The sequence below is a fragment of the Petromyzon marinus genome, chromosome 66 (assembly GCF_048934315.1).
Source record: "Petromyzon marinus isolate PM22_M1 ecotype Great Lakes invasive population chromosome 66, UKy_Petmar_22M1.pri1.0, whole genome shotgun sequence".
NCBI classification, from domain to species: Eukaryota; Metazoa; Chordata; class Hyperoartia; order Petromyzontiformes; family Petromyzontidae; genus Petromyzon; species Petromyzon marinus.
In genome coordinates this window covers 8219694-8246407 of record NC_133732.1, presented here as the reverse complement: position 1 = coordinate 8246407, position 26714 = coordinate 8219694, and the positions used below count along the sequence as shown (strand labels likewise).

Here is a 26714-nt window from a genome sequence, read left to right as displayed (position 1 = left end):
AAATCAATTTATAACATTTTTGACATCCGTTTTTCTGCATTTTTTTGTTATTATTCTGTCTCTCACTGTTCAGATAAACCTACCATTAAAATTATAGACTGATCATTTATTTGCCAGTGGGCAAACGTACAAAATCAGCAGGGGATCAAATACTTTTTTTCCCTCACTGTATACCACACAGCAGCAATCATCACCCCCTTACGGGCAGCAGACTAATGCACAGGAACAGCTACCACCGTGGGTGCCCCTTGTTTTAAAGCGCTCTGAGATGCACCGGCGTAGAGGAAGACGATGCCTCTATCGAAACACAAATCGGTATCATCACCTGCGCCGTTATTTAGTCTTGACCATCAGAACCATCATCGTCATCAATCAACATCACCAACAACATCATGCGCACAAACACACAGACTTGAGGTTTAGTTTTTTATTCTTTAATCACGCATCCTAGCGGAGACTACACGAATCAGGTAAACCAGCGGCAGAAAAAATAACACATAAAATTAATCAGCAATGGTATGGCGACTACATAAGCCTGACACCAGACAGTGCCAGTAAGACTTTGACACGGCCACTTTTGAAGCTGACCTAGCCATTGTGAACCGGACACGGCCATTGTGGTGAGCCTAGCAACGAGCGGTGTATGAATCCCGTGACAGAGAGGGACACTTAGACCCACCAGGGCTTGAATCCACAACTCCGGAGCTTACTGAGCTGTGTCCTACACGGCCATTGTGAATGGGATCGTCATGGCTGGGTGTTGTTTCCCCGTGGCAGGCCCTTGCCATCTGCAACACGGCCATCATCAAAGTCCCACTGCTTGCAGCACTTTCACAGCAGCAGCGTTCAACCTGTACCAACTATTAAGAAATACTTAAAGGCCCCACCTCTATCTTAATAGGCCTCTGTCTTATAGGCCTGACCTCTATCTTAAAGGCCCCACCCTCTATGGTAGAAGGCTCCACCTTACCCGTAAAAGGCCGCACCTCAATCGTAAGAGATCCCACCTCTATGGTAAAGGCCCCACCACCTCGTTCGCCTGGCTTCCGAGCGACACTGCGCCCAATCCCGTGCCTCACTTAGTCACGGTGATGTATGTCCTTTAAACATTTTCTCCTCGCTTTTACGCGGTGCTCGTAGTAGTAGATGTCTTCTTTGGTTCTTTCGGTAAAGTCACCACGTAGAATGAGAATAAAATAATAAATTGATAAAATAAAATAACACAATAATATTCTCGCGACGTTTCGGCCACAACACAAGCGGCCTTCATCAGGTGAAGGGACGAGACTGATGAAGGCCGCTTGTGTTGTGGCCGAAACGTCGTGAGAATATTATTGCGTTATTTTATTTTATCAATTTATTATTTTATTCTCATTCTACGTGGTGGTGGTGACTTTACCGAAAGAACCAAAAAAGATGAATCCTTGCAGTTGCGAAAGCTTTAAATCGAAATTTAGTAGTAGTAGATGCTTTCCAAAGAAAGGGCGCGCAAAGCGAAGCCGCTCAACGAGACAGCTGCCTGGCGAGTAGCGCACACACAGTACACGCACAGCATAGTCCCACGTCCGACTGCACAGCCGCACGTAGAGTGAATTCAAACTGCACGCAGCAAATTTTTGGCAAGCCGCATAGAGGCAAAATGGCACAAAAAGAGGGGAACCTGTACGTGGAATGTCCAAATAGGTGCCTAAAGGTACTCCGTTGTTAGATTTGTTCGAACGTTTTCGAGTGGCACGGCAGCAGGGATGCGATTGGCCGCCAACATTGCCCAGGGCAACGTCATCGTTCAGTATCAGAAAATGGCCGCCGCCGGTTTTAGAATCGTGTCGGGCGAGCGCTCAAAGATTCAAGAATTCGACGACAACTTTAAAACTATTCAATACTCTCTCGCATTGAGACTAAATTATACTTTATGCTACGATCTTTTTTTCTGGATAATGTATTGCATCGTTGCCATTAGAAACTGTCGAGATTGTCTAGATGGCTTATGTCTTCCAACTCGGGTTGAAAGAGCGCTTGTTAGCTCTTTCTGCCTGTAAAAAAAAATCAACGGCTACCCTATCATAGGTGTCTGCTACCTCACTGTCCACCCCTGTCACAGTCGTCCACCTCTGCAGTTGTCTTATCTGCCATTGTCCACCCTCATCACGGTCCACTCGCTGGTGTCCACCTCATCCCGTCTATCCGTCCTGTGACTCGTCCACGTCGTCAGTTGTCCACCTGGCCCCAGTTGTGATCATTGTCCACCTTCTCCCAAGTCGTCCATCTCGTCATCATCCACTTCCTCTGAATCCATTCGTCGCTGTCCACCATGCGTCAGTCGTCCATACTCATCCCCGTTGTCCACCTCACAGTTGTCTTCTGCGATTCATGTTTTATTGTACCAGGTAAGGCCCCTCTGAGCTGCTATCCAGGGCATTTTCAGAAGTGAACTGGCCATCATGAACAATAGCTCCTCAACTAAGTGGCTTCCCATCAACATCATCATCCATCTGTCGCCGTCACCTCGTCCGCCAACGTCATCACCGTCACTACAGTCACCACAGTCACCACCGTCACCCCGTCACCCTGTCACCACCATCACTACAGTCACCACCATCACTACAGTCACCACAGTCACCACCGTCACCACCGTCACTACAGTCACCACCGTCACCACCATCACTACAGTCACCACAGTCACCACAGTCACCACAGCCACCACAGTCACCACCGTCACCACCATCACTACAGTCACCACCATCACTACAGTCACCACAGTCACCACCGTCACTAAAGTCACCACCATCGCCACCGTCAACACCGTCACCACCATCACCTCTTCCCCACCGTCACCTCATCACCTCGTCACCTCATCACCTCGTCACCTCATCACCTCGTCACCACCTCGTCACCACACCGCTCACAGCGCCTCGTACTCGTCGATACGCTGCTTGGTGGTGCCCCTGCGGATGCGCCTCAGGGTGTGGAAGCGAACTGCCCTGCGCAGCGCCGCCGCCCCCGCCGTGGGCCCCACGGGCACCACCGCCTCAGCCGCCTCCTCCTCCTCCTCTCCCGCCTGCTGCTGCTGCCCCTCGCGTGGCTCAACCAGGGAGGCGGCCACGGCCTTGGGGGGGGTGGGGTGGGGGGGATGGAAGGGGGGAGGGGTCAGTGGGTGGGGGGGGGGCGGTCACGTGTAGGCAAAATAAAATCACGTTGTTACAAGTTTCAAGCAAAGACACAAATACAAATAACACGTTAGCAAAACGGTAGAGATTATGATGGTGGTGGCGATGGTGGTGATGGTGGTGATGGTGGTCACGGTGATGGTGGTGGTGGTAATGGTGGCGGTGATGGTGGTGGTGGAGGTGCTGATGATGGTGGAGGTGATGGTGGAGGTGGTGGTGGTGGTGGTGGCGGTGATGGTGACGGTGATGGTGGTGGCAGTGATGGTGGTGGTGGTGGTGATGGCGGTGATGGTGATGATGGTTGTGGTGGCGGTGATGGTGGTGACGGTGGTGGTGGTGATGGTGGTGGTAATGGTGGCAGTGATGGTGGTGGTGATGGTCGTGGTGGCCATGTTCGTGGTGGTGGTGGTGGTGGTGATGTGAAGCACCTTGAGCTGGGAGTTCCTCATCTCGACCTTCGAGTCCTGGACCTTCTTCAGCTCGTCGGGCACTTCGTAGATCCCCGACGACACTGACGACGACGAGGACCTGCGGGACGAACCAGCAGAGGAGAGAGCCTGACCACATCGCCCTCGCCCATGAGGTGGTGGTGATTGTGGTGGTGATGGTGGTGGTGATGGTGGTGGTCATGGTGGTGGTGGTGGCGGTGATGGTGGCAGTGATGGTGGCAGTCATGGTGATGGTGGTGATAGTGGCGGTGGTGGTGGTGGTGGTGGCGGTGTTGATGGTGGTGGTAGTGGTGATTGTGATGGTGTTGATGGTGGTGCTGATAGTTGTGATTATGATGGTGATGGTGGCGGTGATGGTGATGGTGGTGATGGTGGCGTTGATGGTGGTGGTGATGGTGGTGGTGATGGTGGTGGTGGTGATGATGGTGGTGGTGATGGTGATGATGATGGTGATGGTGGTGATGATGGTGGTAGTGATGGTGGTGGTGGTGATAGTGGCAGTGATGGTGGTGGTGATGGTGTTGATGGTGATGCTGATAGTGGTGGTGATGGTGGCGGTGATGGTGGTGATGGTGTTTTGGTGGTGGTGGTGTTGGTGGTGGTGATGGTGGTGATGATGATGATGATGGTGACGGTGGTGATGATGGTGGTGATGGTGGTGGTGATGATGGTAGTGGTGGGGAGCGGTGGTGTTGCGCTTAGCGCTACGCTACGAACCCGACAATCCGAGTTCGATTCCCGCTCACGGCCAACACCCAGTGATGATGATCAGAACCGGTCCTGGGTCTCCCCTAGGTCGACTCAGCCTCTAATGAGTACCTCGTGCGACGTATAAACATCACGTATGGGCGACAAAGACGGCCGGGCGTGGTGCTGGCCACCCACCCCCTCGTGTGCCAGGCCGGCCTTCATAGGCGCTGCTCACTAACAGCACTTGCCTCAATAGCCTGTTAAGGCTACACAGGAGGATCTTTGTCTTTGATGATGGTAGTGGTGGCAATATTAGTGGTGGTGATTGTTAGTGATGGTGGTGATGGCGGTGGTGATGGTGGTGATGGTGGTGACGGTGGTGATGATGGTGGTGAGGTTGATGATGATGATGATAGTCGTGGTGGTGGTGATGTTGGTGGTAGTCCGGCAAAACAACCCCCTACCTCGTTGTGGTGCCAGATGGGCAACGCTGTCGTGGGCAGTGCAATGGAGGGGAGGGCCAATTCCGCTTGGCCTTTCCCCTCATGGCATTTGTAACCATCACAGCGGCTAAATAGGGGCTCTGGAAGGATGCGAGGGGCTGGTAACCCCTCCACCTTCAATAAATTAATACTAAACCACGATCACAAAATTTTACAAATAATCTTGTGCCCGAGGCCCCGGGGGGACAGGCGTCTATGACATCTCCTGGCCAAACCACATTTTTTGCCGGAGCCAGGAGACTGAATCCTTACCCACGGGGCTCCTCCAGAAACAACAAAAAGCCACTTCGTGTGGCCACGTGGAATGTTCGAACGCTCACTGCGGAGGAGAGGCTGCCACTCCTCTGTCGGGAGCGGGACCGGTACCGCCTGGATCTCTATGGTATTCAGGAGGTCTGGTGGACCGGCTCTGGCTCCTGCCATCATGAGAGGTGGACTCAGGTCAGCAGACTGCCAAACAACAGGGTGTGGCACTTCTTTTGAATAAAAGAATGAAAGGAGCGTGGGAGCGTGGCGGTGAGGTGTGGGAAGCTGTAAGCCCCAGGCTACTTTGGGCTCGCCTTCCCATCAATCGGAGGCGAGGAGTGGTGGTCGTGGTTACTTATGCCCCCACTGAAGACGAACACCTGTGGAGGGATGCAGGCAAAGTCGATGAGTCAGATGCCTTCTATGACCTCCTGTCACAGGTGCTGGCTAAAGTGGCCTCTCAGGATAGAGTAATCTTGTTGGGTGACTTCAATGCCCGAGTTGGTCCTGATGCTGGCACCTGGTCTGGAGTGATTGTAAGGTATGGGCCAGATCTGCTCAATAACAACGGCAAGAGGCTGCTAGATTTTTGTGCAGCCCATGGGCGTGTATTCACCAACACGCTGTTCTGGCATCGGCGCATTCGCACCACATCATGGATGCATGCTGGGTCCAAGCAAGAACATCTGCTGGACTACATAGTGACGGAACAGCGGATGCGGGCCCATGTCCTTGACACCAGGACCTACCGTGGAGCTGATCTGTCCACTGACCATCGACTCGTCATCTGCAAGATGCGCCTGCCATTCTTCCACTCCGGTGGTGGGTCTACACTCAGGACCCCATTCAAACCCTTAGTGGCATGGTCTCAGCTCGCTGATGAACGTTGCAAGCGAGAATTTCATCATCACTTGCAGCTGGGGTTGGCATCGTCCCCCACTCCTCCTGATATCGAGGGGAAATGGGAGAGGTTTAAGACTGTGGCTCATGCAGCTGCAATGGCTGCTTTGGGTCCACGGTCCAGACTTCCACAGAGACCCTGGCTAACAGAAGAGGTGTTCAAGCTGGCTGAGAAAAAACGACAGGCCCACTCTCATCGGCTACAGCATCCCATGTCGGAGAATGAGGAGGCTTACTGCAGCCTTCGCTCGGAGGTTCAGAGAGCCGTGAAGCGCTGCAAGGATGGGTGGTGGTCGCGGGTTGCTGAGGAGATGGAATCTGCCTCAGTCGCCCGCGATCACAAATCGCTCTTTAATTCCATCAAAAAAGTAACCTGCAGCGCCACACCTATTACCATCATTAGGGGAAAAAACGGTGATCCAATCTCCGACCCCCAGGAACAGGTTTGCAGATTTGCTGAGCATTTTTGTGAGGTCCTGTGGGAGGGGAAATCCCTCAGCCTGGAAAACATCATGGGACAAAGTGGGGATGACCCTGCTGAGGCTGCGGTGCCTCAAATATTGGAGGAGGAAGTCACCCCCTGTGAGTGTCTGGCTAAGGTGCAATCATAATCTCCCTAGCGAAATGCTGAGGGAGGGTAGCGTTTGTGCACAGACTGCCCTACATGAGATCATAACAACAGTCTGGACCACTGGATGGGTTCCGCAGGATTGGAAGGATGCCCTGGTGGTCCCCCTCTTTAAGAAGTAGGACCGCACAGATTGTAACAACTACAGGGGCATCTCACTCCTCAGTGTGCCGGGAAAGGTCATGGCAAGGATTATTCAGCATCGCCTTGCTAGGCACGCTGAGCAGAGGCTTGCAGAGCCCCAATGCGGTTTCAGGAAAGGGCGGTCCTGCGCAGATTCCATGTTTTCCGTCCGTCTGCTACATCAGAGGTGTAGGGAATTCCAGCAAGACCTACATCTCTGCTTTATTGACCTGGTAAAGGCCTATGATACCATCAGTAGGCCTGGGCTCTGGTTTGTTCGTCGTGCTTTTGGAGTCCTTGACCCTCTGCTCATGCTCATTAAAGACCTTCATGATGGTGAGCGGGCCTGGGTAAAACTACGTGGCCGGGAGTCAGAGCTATTCCCTGTACACCTTGGGGTGCGACAGGGATGTCCTCTGGCTCCCACATAATTTAACATCTATTTTGACCACGTAGTTCATGAAGCCTTCAATAGCTGTACCGGAGGAATTTCCATCTGGTACAGATATAATGGGAGGCTGATCCATGCCCAGGTGCGGTCAAGGGATGGCTCCTTATTGCTCAACCATGTTATGTATGCCGATGATCTGGTAATTGCTGCTCACTCAGAGGAGGAGTTGGAGGTGCTGCTGCTAAACCTGGAGCTTGCCACCAAGAGGTGGGGTCTTACCATCAGCCCCATCAAAACTAAGCACCTGCCTGGGTATTTTGTACCATCGGACACTCCACCCCCACAAGTCCAAATTGGTGATAGGGCAGTTGTGGAGTGAGTGGAGAGTTTTCCATACCTTGGCAGTATGCTCATGACCAGCTCTGGTTTAACAGCAGAGGTCTCTCTCCGAATCAGTCGAGCGGCATTATATTTTCCTCGGTTACATAACACTGTGTGGAAGCTACCTGGTCTATCGCTCCGCACTAAGCTTCAGGTCTTCTCGGCCACAGTCATTCCCCCTCTTCTCTACGCTTGCGAAACGTGGAACCCCCTAATGGAACATCTTCGCTGGTTAGAAACATTAAGGCTGGCCTGCCTACGATCCATCCCTGAAAGATATGGACAAAGTCCCATCGGTGAGCTCCTCCGGCAGGCAAGGCTGCGTTGGCTGGGCCATGTAGCCCGCATGCCCAGCCACCGCATGCCTAAACAGCTTTTGTTCGGCCGGATCGAGGGGGCTAAATGGGCGCGGCACGGGCTACAGAAGAGATGGAGTGATGTGGTACAGGAGGACGTGGAGCTGAGTAGACTTGCCGATGACTGGTACCAGCGGTGTCAAGATCCGTCTCTGTGGAGGAGGCTCGTGAAGGACGCTACTGGGCAGTTGGAGGCAGTCGCCCTCCAACAACAACGGAGGGCGGAGGAGCGACGCTCACAACAACGAGCGGAGCGCCGGGTGGCTAAAGCACAGCAGGTTGGCACAGTAGGGGGCACAGGTGGTGCATCAGCCAGTCATCTCAGTCAGTCGGCCCGTGGCGCCTGGTTCTGCCCCGTGACCTCCTGCCAGCGGGCGTTCGACACTTCACGTGGCCTCAAGGTGCACATGGCCTGGCACAAGCGTCGTGGTGACGTCACCGCCACTTAGTGGCGAATGGCTGTTGTTTGTGTGTCTATCTGTTTGTGTCTATCTGTGTGTGTCCATCTGTGTGTGTGTTTAATAGGTGGGAGCGGTGGTGTGGCGGTTAGTGGATAGTTGGTGGTGATGGTGGTGATGGTGGTGGTGATGGTGGTGATGGTGGTGGTGATGGTGGTGATGGTGGTGATGGTGGTGATGGTGGTGGTGATGGTGGTGATGGTGGTGATGGTGGTGGTGGTGATGGTGGTGATGGTGGTGGTGATGGTGGTGATGGTGGTGGTGATGGTGGTGATGGTGGTGATGGTGGTGGTGATGGTGGTGGTGATGGTGGTGATGGTGGTGGTGATGGTGGTGGTGATGGTGATGATGGTGATGGTGGTGGTGATGGTGGTGGTGATGGTGGTGATGGTGGTGGTGATGGTGGTGATGGTGGTGATGGTGGTGGTGATGGTGGTGATGGTGGTGATGGTGGTGATGGTGGTGGTGATGGTGGTGATGGTGGTGGTGATGGTGGTGATGGTGGTGATGGTGGTGGTGGTGATGGTGGTGGTGATGGTGGTGATGGTGGTGATGGTGATGGTGGTGATGGTGGTGGTGATGGTGGTGATGGTGGTGATGATGGTGGTGGTGATGGTGGTGATGATGGTGGTGATGGTGGTGGTGATGGTGGTGATGGTGGTGATGGTGGTGGTGGTGATGGTGGTGGTGGTGGTGGTGGTGATGGTGATGGTGGTGGTGATGGTGGTGATGGTGGTGGTGATGGTGGTGATGGTGGTGATGGTGGTGGTGATGGTGGTGATGGTGGTGATGGTGGTGATGGTGGTGGTGGTGATGGTGGTGGTGATGGTGGTGATGGTGGTGATGGTGGTGATGGTGGTGGTGGTGATGGTGGTGGTGATGGTGGTGATGGTGGTGATGATGGTGGTGGTGATGGTGGTGATGATGGTGGTGATGGTGGTGGTGATGGTGGTGATGGTGGTGATGGTGATGGTGGTGATGGTGGTGATGATGGTGGTGGTGATGGTGGTGGTGATGGTGGTGATGGTGGTGGTGATGGTGGTGGTGATGGTGATGGTGGTGGTGGTGATGGTGGTGGTGATGGTGGTGATGGTGGTGGTGGTGATGGTGGTGGTGGTGATGGTGGTGGTGATGGTGGTGATGGTGGTGATGGTGGTGGTGATGGTGGTGATGGTGATGGTGGTGGTGATGGTGGTGGTGATGGTGGTGATGGTGGTGGTGATGGTGGTGGTGGTGGTGGTGGTGATGGTGGTGGTGATGGTGGTGGTGATGGTGGTGATGGTGGTGGTGGTGATGGTGGTGGTGGTGATGGTGGTGGTGATGGTGGTGATGGTGGTGATGGTGGTGGTGATGGTGGTGATGGTGATGGTGGTGGTGATGGTGGTGGTGATGGTGGTGATGGTGGTGGTGATGGTGGTGGTGGTGGTGATGGTGGTGGTGGTGGTGATGGTGGTGATGGTGGTGATGGTGGTGATGGTCCTCACCTGCGCGAGTCGCCGTGCCCGTTGTGCTGCCCCTGCTGCTCTTCGTGTCCCCAGCGATCTCCGTCCGTGAGGTCCCCGTGGGGGAGCCTGGGGAGCTCACGGGGGTGGGGCCTGGTGGGGGGAGACACGGAGACAGCCTCCCCTGTGTCTCCCTCCCTCCCCCTCGTGTCTCCCTCCCTCCCCTCGTGTCTCCCTCCCTCCCCTCGTGTCTCCCTCCCTCGCCTCGTGTCTCCCCTCGTGTCTCCCTCCCCTCGTGTCTCCCTCCCTCTCGTGTCTCACACCCTCCCCTCGTGTCTCCCCTCGTGTCTCCCTCCCTCCCCCTCGTGTGTTTCTCCCCTCGTGTCACTCTCCCTCCCCTCGTGTCTCCCCTCGTGTCTCCCTCCCCTCGTGTCTCCCTCCCCTCGTGTCTCCCTCCCCCTCGTGTCTCACACCCTCCCCTCGTGTCTCCCCTCGTGTCTCCCTCCCCTCGTGTCTCCCTCCCTCCCCCTCGTGTGTTTCTCCCCTCGTGTCACTCTCCCTCCCCTCGTGTCTCCCTCCATCCCCCTCGTGTCTCCCTCCCCTCGTGTCTCCATCCCCCTCGTGTCTCTCTCCCTCCCCTGTGTCTCCCACCCCCTCGTGTCTCTCTCCCTCCCCTGTGACTCCCCTCGTGTCTCTCTCCCCTCGTGTCTCCCTCCCCCTCGTGTCTCCCTCCCTCCCCCTCGTGTCTCCCCTCGTGTCTCCCTCCCCCTTGTGTCTCCCTCCCCCTCGTGACTCCCTCCCCCTCGTGACTCCCTCCCTCCCCTCGTGTCTCCCCTCGTCTCTCCCCTCGTGTCTCCCTCCCTCCCCTCGTGTCTCCCTCCCCCTCGTGTCTCCCTCCCCCTCGTGTCTCCCTCCCCCTCGTGTCTCCCTCCCCTCGTGTATCTCTCCCTCCCCCTCGTGTCTCTCTCCCTCCCCTCGTGTCTCCCTCCCTCCCCTCGTGTCTCTCTCCCTCCCCTCGTGTCTCCCTCCCTCCCCTCGTGTCTCCCTCCCCCTCGTGTCTCCCTCCCTCCCCTCGTGTCTCCCTCCCTCCCCTCGTGTCTCCCACCCCCTCGTGTCTCTCTCCCTCCCCTCGTGTCTCTCTCCCTCCCCTCGTGTCTCCCTCCCTCCCCTCGTGTCTCCCTCCCTCCCCTCGTGTCTCTCTCCCTCCCCTCGTGACTCCCTCCCCCTCATCTCCCTCTCCTCCCCACGTCTCCCCTCTCCAAACCTCCAATCTCCCCACTCACCCACTCGCTCACCGACCCGCTCATCCACCCACTCGCTCACTCGTTATGCGTCCCCCGCGTGTCCCCTCCGTGTCTCCCCGCGTGTCCCCTCCGTGTCTCCCCGCGTCTGCCCTGCATGTCTCCATGTGTGTCTCTGCGTGTCTCCCCGCCGTGTCTCCCCGCCGTGTCTCCGCGCGTGTACCTGCCCTCGTCCTTGCGGAGCTGCGTGATCTCGGGGGGAGTGTCTCCGTGTCTCCGCGCGTACAGCTCGTGGTTCCCCACGCAGGCGGACAGGACGCGGCGATTGGTCCGCACGCTCGGGACGAGGAACTCAAAATCCTGGGACACCACGGAGGGACACGCCGGGGGACACGCCGGGGACATGGGGGACACGCGGGGAGACACACGGGGAGACACGCGGGGAGACACGCGGGGAGACACGCGGGGTTACTGTACGTGGTAACGGGGTCACATGGAGACAGAGGGAATGTTCAGTAGGTTTCTGGATGGTGTCAGAATTCGATAAGGAAGCCAGGATCTATACTGGATATGAGGGATCATATATGGGATGAGAGTTCTATAGGGGATGTAAGTGTTCTATATGGGATACGAGGGATCGATATGGGATGGGAGTTCTATAGGGGATGTAAGTGTTCTATATGGGATACGAGGGATCGATATGGGATGGGAGTTCTATAGGGGATGTAAGTATTCTATATGGGATATGAGGGATCGATATGGGATGGGAGTTCTTTAGGGGATGTAAGTGCTCTATACGGGATATGAGGGATCGATTTGGGATGGGAGTTCTATAGGGGATGTAAGTGTTCTATATGGGATATGAGGGATCGATATGGGATGGGAGTTCTATAGGAGATGTAAGTGTTCTATATGGGATATGAGGGATCGATATGGGATGGGAGTTCTATAGGGGATGTAAGTGTTCTATATGGGATATGAGGGATCGATATGGGATGGGAGTTCTATAGGGGATGTAAGTGTTCTATATGGGATATGAGGGATCGATATGGGATGGGAGTTCTATAGGGGATGTAAGTGTTCTATATGGGATATGAGGGATCGACATGGGATGGGAGTTATATAGGGGATGTAAGTGTTCTATATGGGATACGAGGGATCGATATGGGATGGGAGTTATATAGGGAATGTAAGTGTTCTATATGGGATATGAGGAATCGATATGGGATGGGAGTTCTATAGGGGATGTAAGTGTTCTATATAAGATATGAGGGATCGATATGGGATGGGAGTTCTATAGGGGATGTAAGTGTTCTATATGGGATATGAAGGATCGATATGGGACGGGAGTTCTACAGGGGATGTTAGTGTTCTATATGGGATATGAGGGATCGATATGGGATGGGAGTTCTATAGGGGATGTAAGTGTTCTATATGGGATATGAAGGATCGATATGGGACGGGAGTTCTATAGGGGATGTAAGTGTTCTATATGGGATACGAGGGATCGATATGGGATGGGAGTTCTATAGGGGATGTAAGTATTCTATATGGGATATGAGGGATCGATATGGGATGGGAGTTCTTTAGGGGATGTAAGTGCTCTATACGGGATATGAGGGATCGATTTGGGATGGGAGTTCTATAGGGGATGTAAGTGTTCTATATGGGATATGAGGGATCGATATGGGATGGGAGTTCTATAGGAGATGTAAGTGTTCTATATGGGATATGAGGGATCGATATGGGATGGGAGTTCTATAGGGGATGTAAGTGTTCTATATGGGATACGAGGGATCGATATGGGATGGGAGTTCTATAGGGGATGTAAGTGTTCTATATGGGATATGAGGGATCGATATGGGATGGGAGTTCTTTAGGGGATGTAAGTGTTCTATACAGGATATGAGGGATCGATTTGGGATGGGAGTTCTATAGGGGATGTAAGTGTTCTATATGGGATATGAGGGATCGATATGGGATGGGAGTTCTATAGGAGATGTAAGTGTTCTATATGGGATATGAGGGATCGATATGGGATGGGAGTTCTATAGGGGATGTAAGTGTTCTATATGGGATATGAGGGATCGATATGGGATGGGAGTTCTATAGGGGATGTAAGTGTTCTATATGGGATATGAGGGATCGATATGGGATGGGAGTTCTATAGGGGATGTAAGTGTTCTATATGGGATATGAGGGATCGACATGGGATGGGAGTTATATAGGGGATGTAAGTGTTCTATATGGGATACGAGGGATCGATATGGGATGGGAGTTCTATAGGGAATGTAAGTGTTCTATATGGGATATGAGGAATCGATATGGGATGGGAGTTCTATAGGGGATGTAAGTGTTCTATATAAGATATGAGGGATCGATATGGGATGGGAGTTCTATAGGGGATGTAAGTGTTCTATATGGGATATGAAGGATCGATATGGGACGGGAGTTCTATAGGGGATGTTAGTGTTCTATATGGGATATGAGGGATCGATATGGGATGGGAGTTCTATAGGGGATGTAAGTGATCTATACGGGATATGAGGGATCGATATGGGATGGGAGTTCTAAAGGGGATGTAAGTGTTCTATAGGGGATATGAGGGATCGATATGGGATGGGAGTTCTATAGGGGATGTACGTGTTCTATATGGAATACGAGGGATCGATATGGGATGGGAGTTCTATAGGGGATGTAAGTGTTCTATATGGGATATGAGGGATCGATATGGGATGGGAGTTCTATAGGGGATGTAAGTGTTCTATAGGGGATATGAGGGATCGATATGGGATGGGAGTTCTATAGGGGATGTACGTGTTCTATATGGAATACGAGGGATCGATATGGGATGGGAGATCTATAGGGGATGTAAGTGTTCTATATGGGATATGAGGGATCGATATGGGATGGGAGTTCTATAGGGAATGTAAGTGTTCTATATGGGATATGAGGGATCGATATGGGATGGGAGTTCTATAGGGGATGTAAGTGTTCTATATGGGATATGAGGGATCGATTTGGGATGGGAGTTCTATAGGGGATGTAAGTGTTCTATATGGGATATGAGGGATCGATTTGGGATGGGAGTTCTATAGGGGATGTAAGTGTTCTATACGGGATACGAGGGATCGATATGGGATGGGAGTTCTATAGGGGATGTAAGTGTTCTATATGGGATATGAGGGATCTATATGGGATGGGAGTTCTATAGGGGATGTAAGTGTTCTATATGGGATATCAGGGATCGATATGGGATGGGAGTCGTTACAGGGGCATCTTCATCGCAGGATTTGATGATGAACCGAGTTCCTTCGGTCGTCAAAACTGCAATCTCCTCCCAGATGAAGTCAATCTTGGGAGTCAGCCTGCAACGAGATCATCACAACCACCATCATCACCATTATCATCATCACCATCATCACCACAATCATCATCATCATCACCATCACCATTATCATCATCACCATCATCATCACCATCATCACCACAATCATCATCACCATCATCACCGTCTTCATCATCACCATCATCACCAACATTATCACCATCATCACCACCACCATCATCATCACCATCATCATCACCACCACCGGCACTATCGTCACCATCATTCCAATCATCATCAACACCTCTCACTCAGTCCAACTCCTCCCCGTGGCACTCGTCCGACGGCTAAAGCAACTGAACTGTGGCTCATTTGAAGGCCAACGTAGACAAATTGGACTGCGCAACACGATGCTTGTTCCTGGATACTGAGTGTTACCCTCTTTGTATCTTTCGGTAAAGTCACGTAGAGTGAAAAGATAAAAAAATAAAAATAGAAATAAAACAAAATCACGACGTTTCGATTGCAACACAAGCAATCATCATCAACATCATCAGGTGTGACGAAACCACAGCAACTCGTTTGTTCTTTGGGCAGTTTAAAAATAAAAAGCAAAAAAAAATTGCCTGCGGTTGTCCCGCCTGATGACGGAAGCTCGTGTTGCTTCCGAAACGTCGTGATTTGATTAATTTTTTTAGATTTTTTTCTACCTACGTGACTTTGCCGAAAGAACCAAAGAGTATGGATTATTGCAGTCACGAAAACTTCAAATCTAGAATGTTTTGTTTACTTTAGTGGGAGAGATGCCAGAGTTAGGGCAGTTAAATTAATCAGAGAGGGGGGGGGTGAATGGAGCGAGGACTGCGATTTATTTATTTCTATTTTATTTTTAGCTGCTTCAGTTTTCACACGTGATGATCGATTGCTTGTGTTGCGGTCGAAACGTCGCGATGTCATTTCTGTTCGATTTTCTACCTACTTGCCTTTGCCGAAAGAACTACGGATTCAAATCAAGATTACTGTTCCGATTTAAAGCTTTCGTGACTGCGGAGATTCATCTTCTTGGTTCTTTCGGTAAAGTCTACGTGACTTTACCGAAAGAACCAAGAAGATTATTGTACTGGCAAAGGAGGTCTAATGATGATGTAGATGCTCACCCCGAGCCCTCATTACTTTGATAGTGCATTGTCTTTGAGCTGTGTGACGCCTTTTGACGTCATCTGGTCGAGCACCAATTGGGTCGAGGCTCGAAAGAAAGCCGTCCCTTGGTGTGGACCAATCAGTTTCAAGGACAATGCATCACATATTATCATAGCGTGTTTTTTTGTTTGCATTTTGACTGCAGGTATTGTGGTTAATGCAGACATGAATCCGTGTAAAAAGGTTTCAGTTTTGTTGCCAGAAAAAAGGGGAAAAACCCTATTATTATAAGATTATTGTTTTTTTTTTCTAATTGCCTATGCCTCAAAAAGTGCAGAGGATGGCTGTTGTTATTCCCCACAAACTCTTGTGACCAGGACTTTATAACGTGAACGAAAGACGCAAATGCCCACCACATTTTTCTCACTCCGAATCAGTCGAGCGGCATTATCTTTTCATCGGTTGCGTAACGCTATGTGGAAGCTACCTGGTGTGTCGCTCCGCACTCAGCTTCGGGTCTTCTCGGCCACGGTCATTCCCTCCCTTCTCTACGCTTGCGAAACGTGGACCCCCCTAATGGAACATCTTCGCCGGTTAGAGACATTTAGGCTGGCCTGCCTACGATCCATCCTGGGTTTAACCAGGATGGATTGTGTGAGGAGCTCACAAATCCTTGAGAGATCTAGACAAAGTCCCATCGGTGAGCTCCTCCGGCAGGCAAGGCTGCGTTGGCTGGGCCATTTCAAAATATCACTGTCCTGGTCACAAAAGCAAAGTTTGTGGGGCATACCCTGTGGTTCTTTCGGTGAAGTCACTCACGTAGGTATAAAATAAAATAAAAATCACGACGGTTCGATCGCAACACAAGCGACCGTCATCAGATGGAACAGATACAATGCGGGAGGACTGCTGACATCGGAGGTGGGGCATAATAGCCATGTGTCGGGAATAATCATAGCCATTCTCTGTACTTTTGAGGCATAAGCAATTAGGAAATAACACTTGGTACCCAGGAACTAAAAATAAATAAATCCATTTGATCCACAGTGTTACTGATGGAGTGGATCATTAACTTCGCTTTTGTGTCCTGGTCACGAAAGCAAAGTGTGTCGGGAATAATCATAGCCACTTCCTGTACTTTTGAGGCATAAACAAGTGGTAGAAATAACACTTAGTACACAGTAACAAAAAAATATATTTTTGTTTGTTACACAGAGTTATTATCGAGGCTTCACCTGCCCTGTTTCCTATGGGTACGCACATTGTCACACGGGAGAGACACACGGGAGAGACACACTGGGAGACACACGGAGAGACACACGGAGAGACACACGGAGAGAGACACACGGGGAGACACACGGAGAGACACACGGAGAGAGACACGCAGGGAGACACACGGAGAGACACACGTTTCCTATTGGTACGCACATTGTCACACGGGAGAGACACATGGGGAGACACACAGAGAGACACACGGAGAGACACACGGAGAGACACACGGGGAGACACACGGAGAGACACACGGAGAGAGACACGCAGGGAGACACACGGAGAGACACAAGGGGAGACACGCGGGGAGACACACGGAGAGACACACGGAGAGACACACGGGGAGACACACGGAGAGACACACGGAGAGAGACATGGAGAGAGACACGCAGGGAGACACACGGAGAGACACACGTTTCCTATGGGTACACACATTGTCACACGGGAGAGACACACGGGGAAACACACAGAGAGACACATGGAGAGACACACGGGGAGACACACGGGGAGACACAAGGGGAGACACACGGGGAGACACAAGGGGAGACACACGGGGAGACACAAGGGGAGACACACGTTTCCTATGGGTACGCACATTGTCACACGGGAGAGATACATGGGAGAGACACAAGGGAGAGACACAAGGGGAGACACACGGAGAGACACACGGAGAGAAACACGCAGGGAGACACACGGAGAGACACACGTTTACTATGGGTACGCACATTGTCAGTAGACACCCCACATATGCAAGCGAACGCGTTGGGGTTAAACGCCCCCTCTCCCCTCCATGCGTATGGACACAATGGATGGCCCCTAACGACACTAACCCCCCTAAAGCTAACGACAGTGGGGGGGCGGGGGGGGGTTCTTTGTGTTGTCCCCGTGTCTCTGATTCTTTCGGTAAAGTCACGTGGATAGAAAATTAATAGATCGCGACGTTCCGATCGCGACACAAGCGACCGTCTTCAGGTGAGACAACTGCTGAGGCTGACTTTAACCGAAAGAAGCAAAGATTTATGGATTCCCGCAGTCACGAAAGCTTCCAATCAAGATTGTCCCCGCGTCTCCGTACAGATCCTGCTCCACGTAGACGCTCAGTCCCTGGGCGGAGACTCCGAGCCAGAGGGGGGAGCCCTGCGAGTTGGAGATGGGGAAGAATGAGACCCCATAGGCCTCCAGATCCTGGGCCACGGACAGGTACTCGTTCATGGCCTGCCGCCTGCACACACGGGGAGACACACGGAGAGACACACGGGGGAGACACACAGGGGAGACACATGGGGGAGACACAGGGAGAGACACACGGGGAGACACAGGGAGAGACAGGGGGAGACACACGGGGGAGACACACGGAGAGACACAGGGGAGACACGGGGGAGACACACGGGGAGACACAGGGGGAGATAGGGGGAGACAGGGAGAGACACACGGGGAGACACACGGGGAGACACACGGGGGAGACACACGGGGGAGACACACGGAGAGACACAGGGGGAGACAGGGGGAGACACATGGGGGAGACAGGGGGAGACACATGGGGGAGACACACGGAGAGACACACGGGAGACACACGGGGAGACACACGGGGGAGACACACGGGGGAGACACGGGGGGAGACACACGGGGAGACACACGGAGAGACACACGGGAGACACACGGGGAGACACACGGGGGAGAGACGGGGGAGACATGGGGGGAGACACACGGGGAGAGACAGGGGGAGACACATGGAGAGACAGGGGGAGACACACGGGGGAGACACACGGAGAGACACACGGGGGAGACACACGGGGAGACACAGGGAGAGACACAGGGAGAGACACAGGGAGAGACAGGGGGAGACACAAGGGGAGACACACGGGGAGACACATGGGGAGACACACGGGGGAGACACACGGGGGAGACACACGGAGAGACACAGGGAGAGACACGGGGGAGACACACGGGGAGACACACGGGGGAGACACACGGGAGACACACGGAGAGACACACGGAGAGACAGGGGGAGACACATGGGGGAGACACACGGGGGAGACACACGGGAGACACACGGAGAGACACACGGGGAGACACACGGGGGAGACACACGGGGGAGACACGGGGGAGACACACGGGGGAGACACACGGGAGACACACGGAGAGACACACGGGGGAGACACACGGGGGAGACACACGGGGGAGACACGGGGGAGACACACGGAAAGACACAGGGAGAGACACGGGGAGAGACACGGGGGAGAGACACGGAGAGACACACGGAGAGACACACGGAGACACACGTAAGAGCCAGGTAGCAGCTCAATGGGGCCCTTACTCTGGTGGTAGTAAAAAAATAAAACATAAACAGCTCCTTGTATAGGCGCTGCTGCTCCTCGCCAACAGCACCTTGCCCAAGAGCCTGCTCGAGGCTACACGGGGGACCTTTGTCTTTGTTGTGAGCGCACAGCGGCGGTGCCCACCTGCTCATGCCCACGTGCTCCGCGTGCCACCTCGTGACCTTCTCCTCCCACTGCGCGCGGGTCAAGCTGAACTGCTGGACAACCCTGGCGCAGCGGAGAGAGGGCGCAGAGTGTGGGTGGCAACCCCCCCGCGTCTCCCACCCAACCCCCCGCGTCTCCCACCCCCCCCCGCGTCTCCCACCCCCTCCCCGCGTCTCCCCTCTCCCCCCCCGTGTCTCCCCTCTCCCCCCACCCCCCCGTGTCTCCCCTCTCCCCCCCCCCGTGTCTCCCCTCTCCCCCCCCGTGTCTCTCTTCCCCCCCCCCGTGTCTCCCCTCTCCCCCCCCGTGTCTCCCTTCCCCCCACCCCCCCGTGTCTCCCCTCTCCCCCCCCCCCGTGTCTCCCCTCTCCCCCCCCGTGTCTCCCCTCTCCCCCCCCCCCGTGTCTCCCCTCTCCCCCCCCGTGTCTCCCTTCCCCCCACCCCCCCGTGTCTCCCCTCTCCCCCCCCGTGTCTCCCTTCCCCCCCCCCCCGTGTCTCCCCTCTCCCCCCCCCCGTATCTCCCCTCTCCCCCCCTCGTGTCTCCCCTCTCCCCCCCCGTGTCTCCCCCTCTCCCCCCCCCCCCCGTGTCTTCCCTCTCCCCCCCCCCCGTGTCTCCCCTCTCCCCCCCTCGTCTTCCCTCTCCCCCCCCCTCCCCGTGTCTCCCTTCTCCCCCCCCCCGTGTCTCCCTTCCCCCCCCCCCGTGTCTCCCTTCCCCCCCCCCCCGTGTCTGCCTTCCCCCCCCGTGTCTCCCCTCTCCCCCACCCTCCCCGCGTCTCACCTCTCGGGCAGGAGCTCCTCGTCACCCTGGTACACGGTTGAGTCGCTGTGGGAGACAGCGCCTCCGGTTAGCGCGGTTGGCTACGCACGGCGCAAAAGAAGTTCAACAAACACCAACACAGAGAGCGGCGGAGCCAGGATGTTCAGGTTGTTGTGGGCGGCAACCCCTCCAGCAATTAAAAAGTATAGAGTTGTTAACATTATGAGACCTCCTTTGCCAGAAACAAGATATAGGAATAGGTTTTTACCCTTTTAACTGGCACAAAAAATTGACACCTTTATTCAAGGCATCATGTTTGCAATGACCACAACACAAGCAGTCAAAATGCAAACAAAAAAGACAACTCTGATAATAATATTGGCACTGTCCTTGAATTTGATTGGTCCACACCCGAGACGGCTTTTCTTAGAGCCTAGTCTCCATTGGTGTTGGACCAGAAGACGCCAAAAGGCGTACAACTCAAAAACAGCGCACTATCAGAGTATTGAGGGCTCGAGGGGTGAGCATTTACATTATGAGACCTCCTTTGCCAGAAACAAGATATAGGAATAGGTTTTTACCCTTTTAACTGGCACAAAAAATTGACACCTTTATTCAAGGCATCATGTTTGCAATGACCACAACACAAGCAGTCAAAATGCAAACAAAAAAGACAACTCTGATAATGATATTGGCACCGTCCTTGAATTTGATTGGTCCACACCCGAGACGGCTTTTCTTAGAGCCTAGTCTCCATTGGTGTTGGACCAGAAGACGCCAAAAGGCGTACAACTCAAAAACAGCGCCACTATCAGAGTATTGAGGGCTCGGGGTGAGCATTTACATTATGAGACCTCCTTTGCCAGAAACAAGATATAGGAATAGGTTTTACCCTTTTAACTGGCACAAAAACTGACACCTTTATTCAAGGCATCATGTTTGCAATGGCCACAACACAAGCAGTCAAAATGCAAACAAAAAAGACAACTCTGATAATAATATTGGCACTGTCCTTGAATTTGATTGGTCCACACCCGAGACAGCTTTTCTTAGAGCCTAGTCTCCATTGGTGTTGGACCAGAAGACGCCAAAAGGCAAAGGAGGTCTCATAATGTTAATGCTCACCCCGAGCCCTCAATACTCTGATAGTGCGCTGTTTTTGAGTTGTACGCCTTTTGGCGTCTTTTGGTCCAACACCAATGGAGACTAGGCTCTAAGAAAAGCCGTCTCTGGTGTGGACCAATCAAATTCAAGGACAGTGCCAATATTATTATCAGAGTTGTCTTTTTTGTTTGCATTTTGACTGCTTGTGTTGTGGTCATTGCAAACATGATGCCTTGAATAAAGGTGTCAGTTTTTGTGCCAGTTAAAAGGGTAAAACCTATTCCTATATCTTGTTTCTGGAAAAGGAGGTCTCATAATGTTAATGCTCACCCCGAGCCCTCAATACTCTGATGGTGCGCTGTTTTTGAGTTGTACGCCTTTTGGCGTCTTCTGGTCCAACACCAATGGAGACTAGGCTCTAAGAAAAGCCGTCTCTGGTGTGGACCAATCAAATTCAAGGACAGTGCCAATATTATCATTATCAGAGTTGTCTTTTTTGTTTGCATTTTGACTGCTTGTGTTGTGGTCATTGCAAACATGATGCCTTGAATAAAGGTGTCAGTTTTTGTGCCAGTTAAAAGGGTAAAACCTATTCCTATATCTTGTTTCTGGAAAAGGAGGTCTCATAATGTTAATGCTCACCCCGAGCCCTCAATACTCTGATAGTGCGCTGTTTTTGAGTTGTACGCCTTTTGGCGTCTTCTGGTCCAGCACCAATGGAGACTTAAGGGCTCTAAAAAAAGCTGCCTCGGTTGTGGACCAATCAAATTCAAGGACAGTGCCAATATTATTATCAGAGTTGTCTTTTTTGTTTGCATTTTGACTGCTTGTGTTGTGGTCATTGCAAACACGATGCCTTGAATAAAGGTGTCAGTTTTTGTGTGCCAGTTAAAAGGGTAAAAACCTATTCCTATAGAGTTGTTGTCGGTAAGCAAGGATCGATCGATCGAGGAGTCGAATTGCGGACCGCGTTGTGTGAAGGGCACCGCGCCTCGCTGAAGGTGCCGACGCCTTCGGGGAAGTCGTGGACCGTTGTAGACGCAACCGCGCACAATCCTGCGAGTCGCTTATCACCGCTTTGCCGCTACTTATCGCCAATTGCCGACTCGGACTGTTGTCCCATCATCTCATAGAGTCCCCGGCCACGTAATAATAATAATAATATCCTACACGGTGGCAGTGGGGGGGAGGTCACAAAATGCCGATTGATTACTAATAAACCCCATCGATATTTGGGATTTTGATCGAATCATTGGGGGGGGGGAGGCACGTGCCACTCCACCCCCTGCCCCCCCCCCCCACTGCACACACACAGGATGAGCCACAGTGCCCTGCCGATCTCGTCAGGGAGCCGAGACCAGCATCACGCGGAGCTCCGGCGGTCAACCTCGCTGTGGCGTTTGGGTCCCCATCGGGCAACGGCGGTCACCGCTTTCAGATGCGCTGCTTCCGCGGCCGTCTGGAACGCTCTTCTATTAGGAAGCCGCTGGGAGCTATGCCACTCTGTGTGCCTCTATGAGTCTCTATGGGTCTCTATGGGTATTTGTGGGTTATATGGGGTCTCTATAGGTGTCTATGGATCTCTGTGCGTCTCTGTGAGTCTCTATGGGTCTCTGTGGGTTTATCTGGGTCTCTATGAGTCTCTATGGGTATTTGTGGGTTATATGGGGTCTCTATAGGTGTCTATGGATCTCTGTGGGTCTCTGTGGGTCTCTATGGGTCTCTGTGGGTTTATCTGGGTCTCTATGAGTCTCTATGGTTATTTGTGGGTTATATGGGGTCTCCATAGGTGTCTATGGATATCTGTGGGTCTCTGTGGGTCTCTATGGGTATTTGTGGGTTATATGGGGTCTCTATAGGTGTCTATGGATCTCTGTGCGTCTCTGTGAGTCTCTATGGGTCTCTGTGGGTTTATCTGGGTCTCTATGAGTCTCTATGGGTATTTGTGGGTTATATGGGGTCTCTATAGGTGTCTATGGATCTCTGTGGGTCTCTGTGGGTCTCTATGGGTCTCTGTGGGTTTATCTGGGTCTCTATGAGTCTCTATGGTTATTTGTGGGTTATATGGGGTCTCCATAGGTGTCTATGGATATCTGTGGGTCTCTGTGGGTCTCTATGGGTCTCTGTGGGTTTATCTGGGTCTCTATGAGTCTCTATGGGTATTTGTGGGTTATATGGGGTCTCTATAGGTGTCTATGGATCTCTGTGGGTCTCTGTGGGTCTCTATGGGTCTCTATGGGTCTCTGTGGGTTTATCTGGGTCTCTATCAGTCTCTATGGGTCTCTATGGGTATTTGTGGGTTATATGGGGTCTCTATAGGTGTCTATGGATCTCTGTGGGTCTCTGTGTGTCTCTATGGGTTTATCTGGGTCTCTATGAGTCTCTATGGGTATTTGTGGGTTATATGGGGTCTCTATAGGTGTCTATGGATCTCTGTGGGTCTCTGTGGGTCTCTATGTGTCTCTATGGATATTTGTGGGTTATATGGGGTCTCTATAGGTGTCTATGGATCTCTATGGGTCTCTGTGGGTCTCTATGGGTCTCTGTGGGTTTTTCTAGGTCTTTATGAGTCTTTATGGGTATTTGTGGGTTATATGGGGTCTCTATAGGTGTCTATGGATCTCTGTGGGTCTCTGTGGGTCTCTATGGGTCTCTGTGGGTTTATCTGGGTCCTATGAGTCTCTATGGGTATTTGTGGGTTATATGGGGTCTCTATAGGTGTCTATGGATCTCTGTGGGTCTCTGTGTGTCTCTATGGGTTTATCTGGGTCTCTATGAGTCTCTATGGGTATTTGTGGGTTATATGGGGTCTCTATAGGTGTCTATGGATCTCTGCGGGTCTCTGTGGGTCTCTGTGGGTTTATCTGGGTCTCTATGAGTCTCAATGGGTCTCTATGGGTATTTGTGGGTTACATGGGTCTCTATTGGTGTCTATGGATCTCTGTGGGTCTCTGTGGGTCTCTATGTGTCTCTATGGGTTTCTCTGGGCCTCTGTGGGTCGATAGAAACACGCGTTTAGAGTTCATCGCCTGCTGCTATGCATTCCCACGCGATGACGATGATGATGATGACGATGACGATGATGACGATACGCCCGCTTGCTTGAGCTGCTTTCGTTTGCGGCGGCCAGAGTCGCTCCGTCAGAAGAGCCGCTACCACACAGCAGCACAGCGATTTGTGGCGGGGGGGGGGGCCTTACACCCGGTGGTGACATTAACAAAACAAAAACCTTCTTTGGTTCTTTCGGTAAAGTCACCACCACGTAGAATGAGAAAAAAAATAATAAATTGATAAAATAAAATAACACAATAAAATTCTCACGACGTTTCGGCGACAACACAAGCGGCCTTCATCAGGTGAAGGGACGAGACTGTCTGGTAGGACAGCGCTGGAGCGAACACAGCCAAGCTCAGACCGCGACCTTCAAGCTTAGAGTCGCGGCATCTCTTCAGAAAGGTGAGAGACTCGATTAGTTGAGCCTTCTTAGCCCGGAGTCTGTTGAATGATCCTAAGGTTGTGTGGAATCCCTCCCACGTAGAGGCGGTTAAATTTCGATTTGAAGCTTTCGTGACTGCAAGGATTCATCTTCTTTGGTTCTTTCGGGTAAAGTCACATTACATGGCCGTGAGCGGTGAACGAGGTTGGGTGTGACCTTACCGAGAGAACCAAAGAAGATGAATCCTTGCAGTCACGAAAGCTTTAAGTCGAAAACAAAAACCGCATTCTCTCCTTGCGCCGTGTCTCCCTCCCCGTGCCTCTCCACGCCTCCAGACGCGTCTGCCCCCCACTCCACCCCACCCCCCCCCCCCCCCCAGCGTCTACCTCAGGTCCCCGTGCGTTGCCTGCGCCGCGTACGACGCGAGGAGCACGCAGGTCTCCGTCGGGCAGCGGAGGGCGTCGCTGATCACGGCGCGATGCGTCTGCAGGTAGAGCAACCTGTGGATTGGTGGGGGGTGAGATTAAAAGATTGTCCCGCGTGGCCCTAGTCAGAGCGTCACGTGCCGAGGTAGCAGCGCCCTGTGGTACATGGGGGGGGGGGGGGGAGGGGGGAGGGGCAGATTGGGTGGCCGGCACCACGCCCGGCCGCCTTTGTCTCCCCCCCCCCCCCCCCCAGTGCGGGTGTCTTATCACAAACCGCGCCACCGGTGCTCATGTTCAGGCCGAGTCGACCTCGGGGAAGTCCCAGGCCCGGGTCCGATATTCGCCGACGCTGTTGTTGGCCGTGAGCGGTGAACGAGGTTGGGTGTTTGCGGGGTGGCCCTATCTGGTTCACGGCGGGCTGTGTCAGGTTCACGGTGGCCGTGTCAGGTTCACGGTGGCCGTGTCAGGTTCACGGTGGCCGTGTCAGGCGCACAGTGGCCGTGTGGTGTCCACGGTGGCCGTGTCAGGCGCACGGTGGCCATGTGGTGTTCACGGTGGCCGTGTCAGGTTAACGGTGGCCGTGTCAGGCGCACGGTGGCCGTGTCAGGTGCACAGTGGCCGTGTCAGGTTCACGGTGGCCGTGTCAGGTTCACAGTGGCTGTGTCAGGTGCACAGTGGCCGTGTCAGGTTCACGGTGGCCGTGTCAGGTTCACAGTGGCCGTGTCAGGCGCACAGTGGCTGTGTCAGGCGCACAGTGGCCGTGTCAGGTTCACGGTAGCCGTGTCAGGTGCACAGTGGCCGTGTCAGGCGCACAGTGGCCGTGTCAGGTGCACGGTGGCCGTGTCAGGTGCACGGTGGCCGTGTCAGGTTCACGGTGGCCGTGTCAGGTTCACGGTGGCCGTGTCAGGCTCCCGGTGGCCGTGTCAGGTCAACAGTGGCCGTGTCAGGTTCACGGTGGTAGTGTGGGGTTCACGGTGGCCGTGTCAGGCGCCCAGTGGCCGTGTCAGGTTCACGGTGGCCGTGTCCCAGGTTCCCAATGGTCGACCTCAGAGTCACGTCCTGGATGATCTCGTCCACGTCTTCTGGGTAGAAGCGAACCCAGAGGCGCAGCGTGGCCACGGCACTTGCGTCGCCCTTCACCTGCGACAGCACCTGGGGCACAGCGCCAGCAGTAGGAGCAGCACGTCTCGCTGTGTGTACGTGTGTGTGTGTGTGTATACATGTGTGTGTGTGTACGTGTGTGTGTGTACGTGTGTGTGTATACACACGTGTGTGTGTGTGTCTGTGTGTACAAGTGTGTGTGTATACACACACACACGTGTGTGTGTCTGTGAGTACAAGTGTGTGTGTACGTGTGTGTGTGTATACACACGTGTCTGTGTGTACGTGTGTGTGTATACACACGTGTGTGTGTGTACGTGTGTGTGTGTCTGTGTGTGTGTACGTGTGTGTGTATACACACGTGTGTGTGTATACACACGTGTGTGTGTACGTGTGTGTGTACGTGTGTGTGTGTGTATATACACACGTGTGTGTGTACGTGTCAGGTTCACACGTGTGTGTCTGTGTGTACGTGTGTGTACGTGTGTGTGTGTATACACACGTGTTTGTGTGTGTACGTGTGTGTGACAGTGCTGTGGGGGGAGGTCCAATTTTGATTGGCTCCTCCCCTCATGGCAAATGTGTCCACCACAGGGGCTAAACGGGGGCTCTGGACGGGTGCGAGGGGCTGGTAACCCCTCGACCTTCAATTAATTACCACGAAACCACGAGTTACCCGTGGCACCTGGGTCTGCCCCGT

General features: G+C 53.2%; 1 protein-coding gene across 3 annotated transcripts in view; it reads right to left on the bottom strand.

The window, feature by feature from the left end:
- Positions 1 to 412: 412 nt before the first annotated feature.
- The window catches only part of LOC116956536 (ezrin-like), a 38110-nt gene continuing 11808 nt past the window's right edge, over positions 413 to 26714 (bottom strand). Inside the window, exons 5-15 of one of the 3 annotated variants that reach the window (XM_076054489.1) lie at positions 25959 to 26065; positions 24875 to 24988; positions 19970 to 20014; positions 19175 to 19258; positions 17788 to 17934; positions 14247 to 14343; positions 11199 to 11335; positions 9777 to 9887; positions 3596 to 3695; positions 2895 to 3106; positions 413 to 2851 (exon numbers count right to left, since the gene is read on the bottom strand). In XM_076054489.1, the coding sequence (XP_075910604.1) occupies positions 2903 to 3106; positions 3596 to 3695; positions 9777 to 9887; positions 11199 to 11335; positions 14247 to 14343; positions 17788 to 17934; positions 19175 to 19258; positions 19970 to 20014; positions 24875 to 24988; positions 25959 to 26065 (1146 nt within the window). In that variant the 3' untranslated portion in view covers positions 413 to 2851; positions 2895 to 2902. Of the gene's footprint in view, positions 3107 to 3595; positions 3696 to 9776; positions 9888 to 11198; positions 11336 to 14246; positions 14344 to 17787; positions 17935 to 19174; positions 19259 to 19969; positions 20015 to 24874; positions 24989 to 25958; positions 26066 to 26714 lie in introns of all 3 variants that reach the window. The other 2 variants (XM_076054488.1, XM_076054487.1) reach the window with 2 other exon arrangements.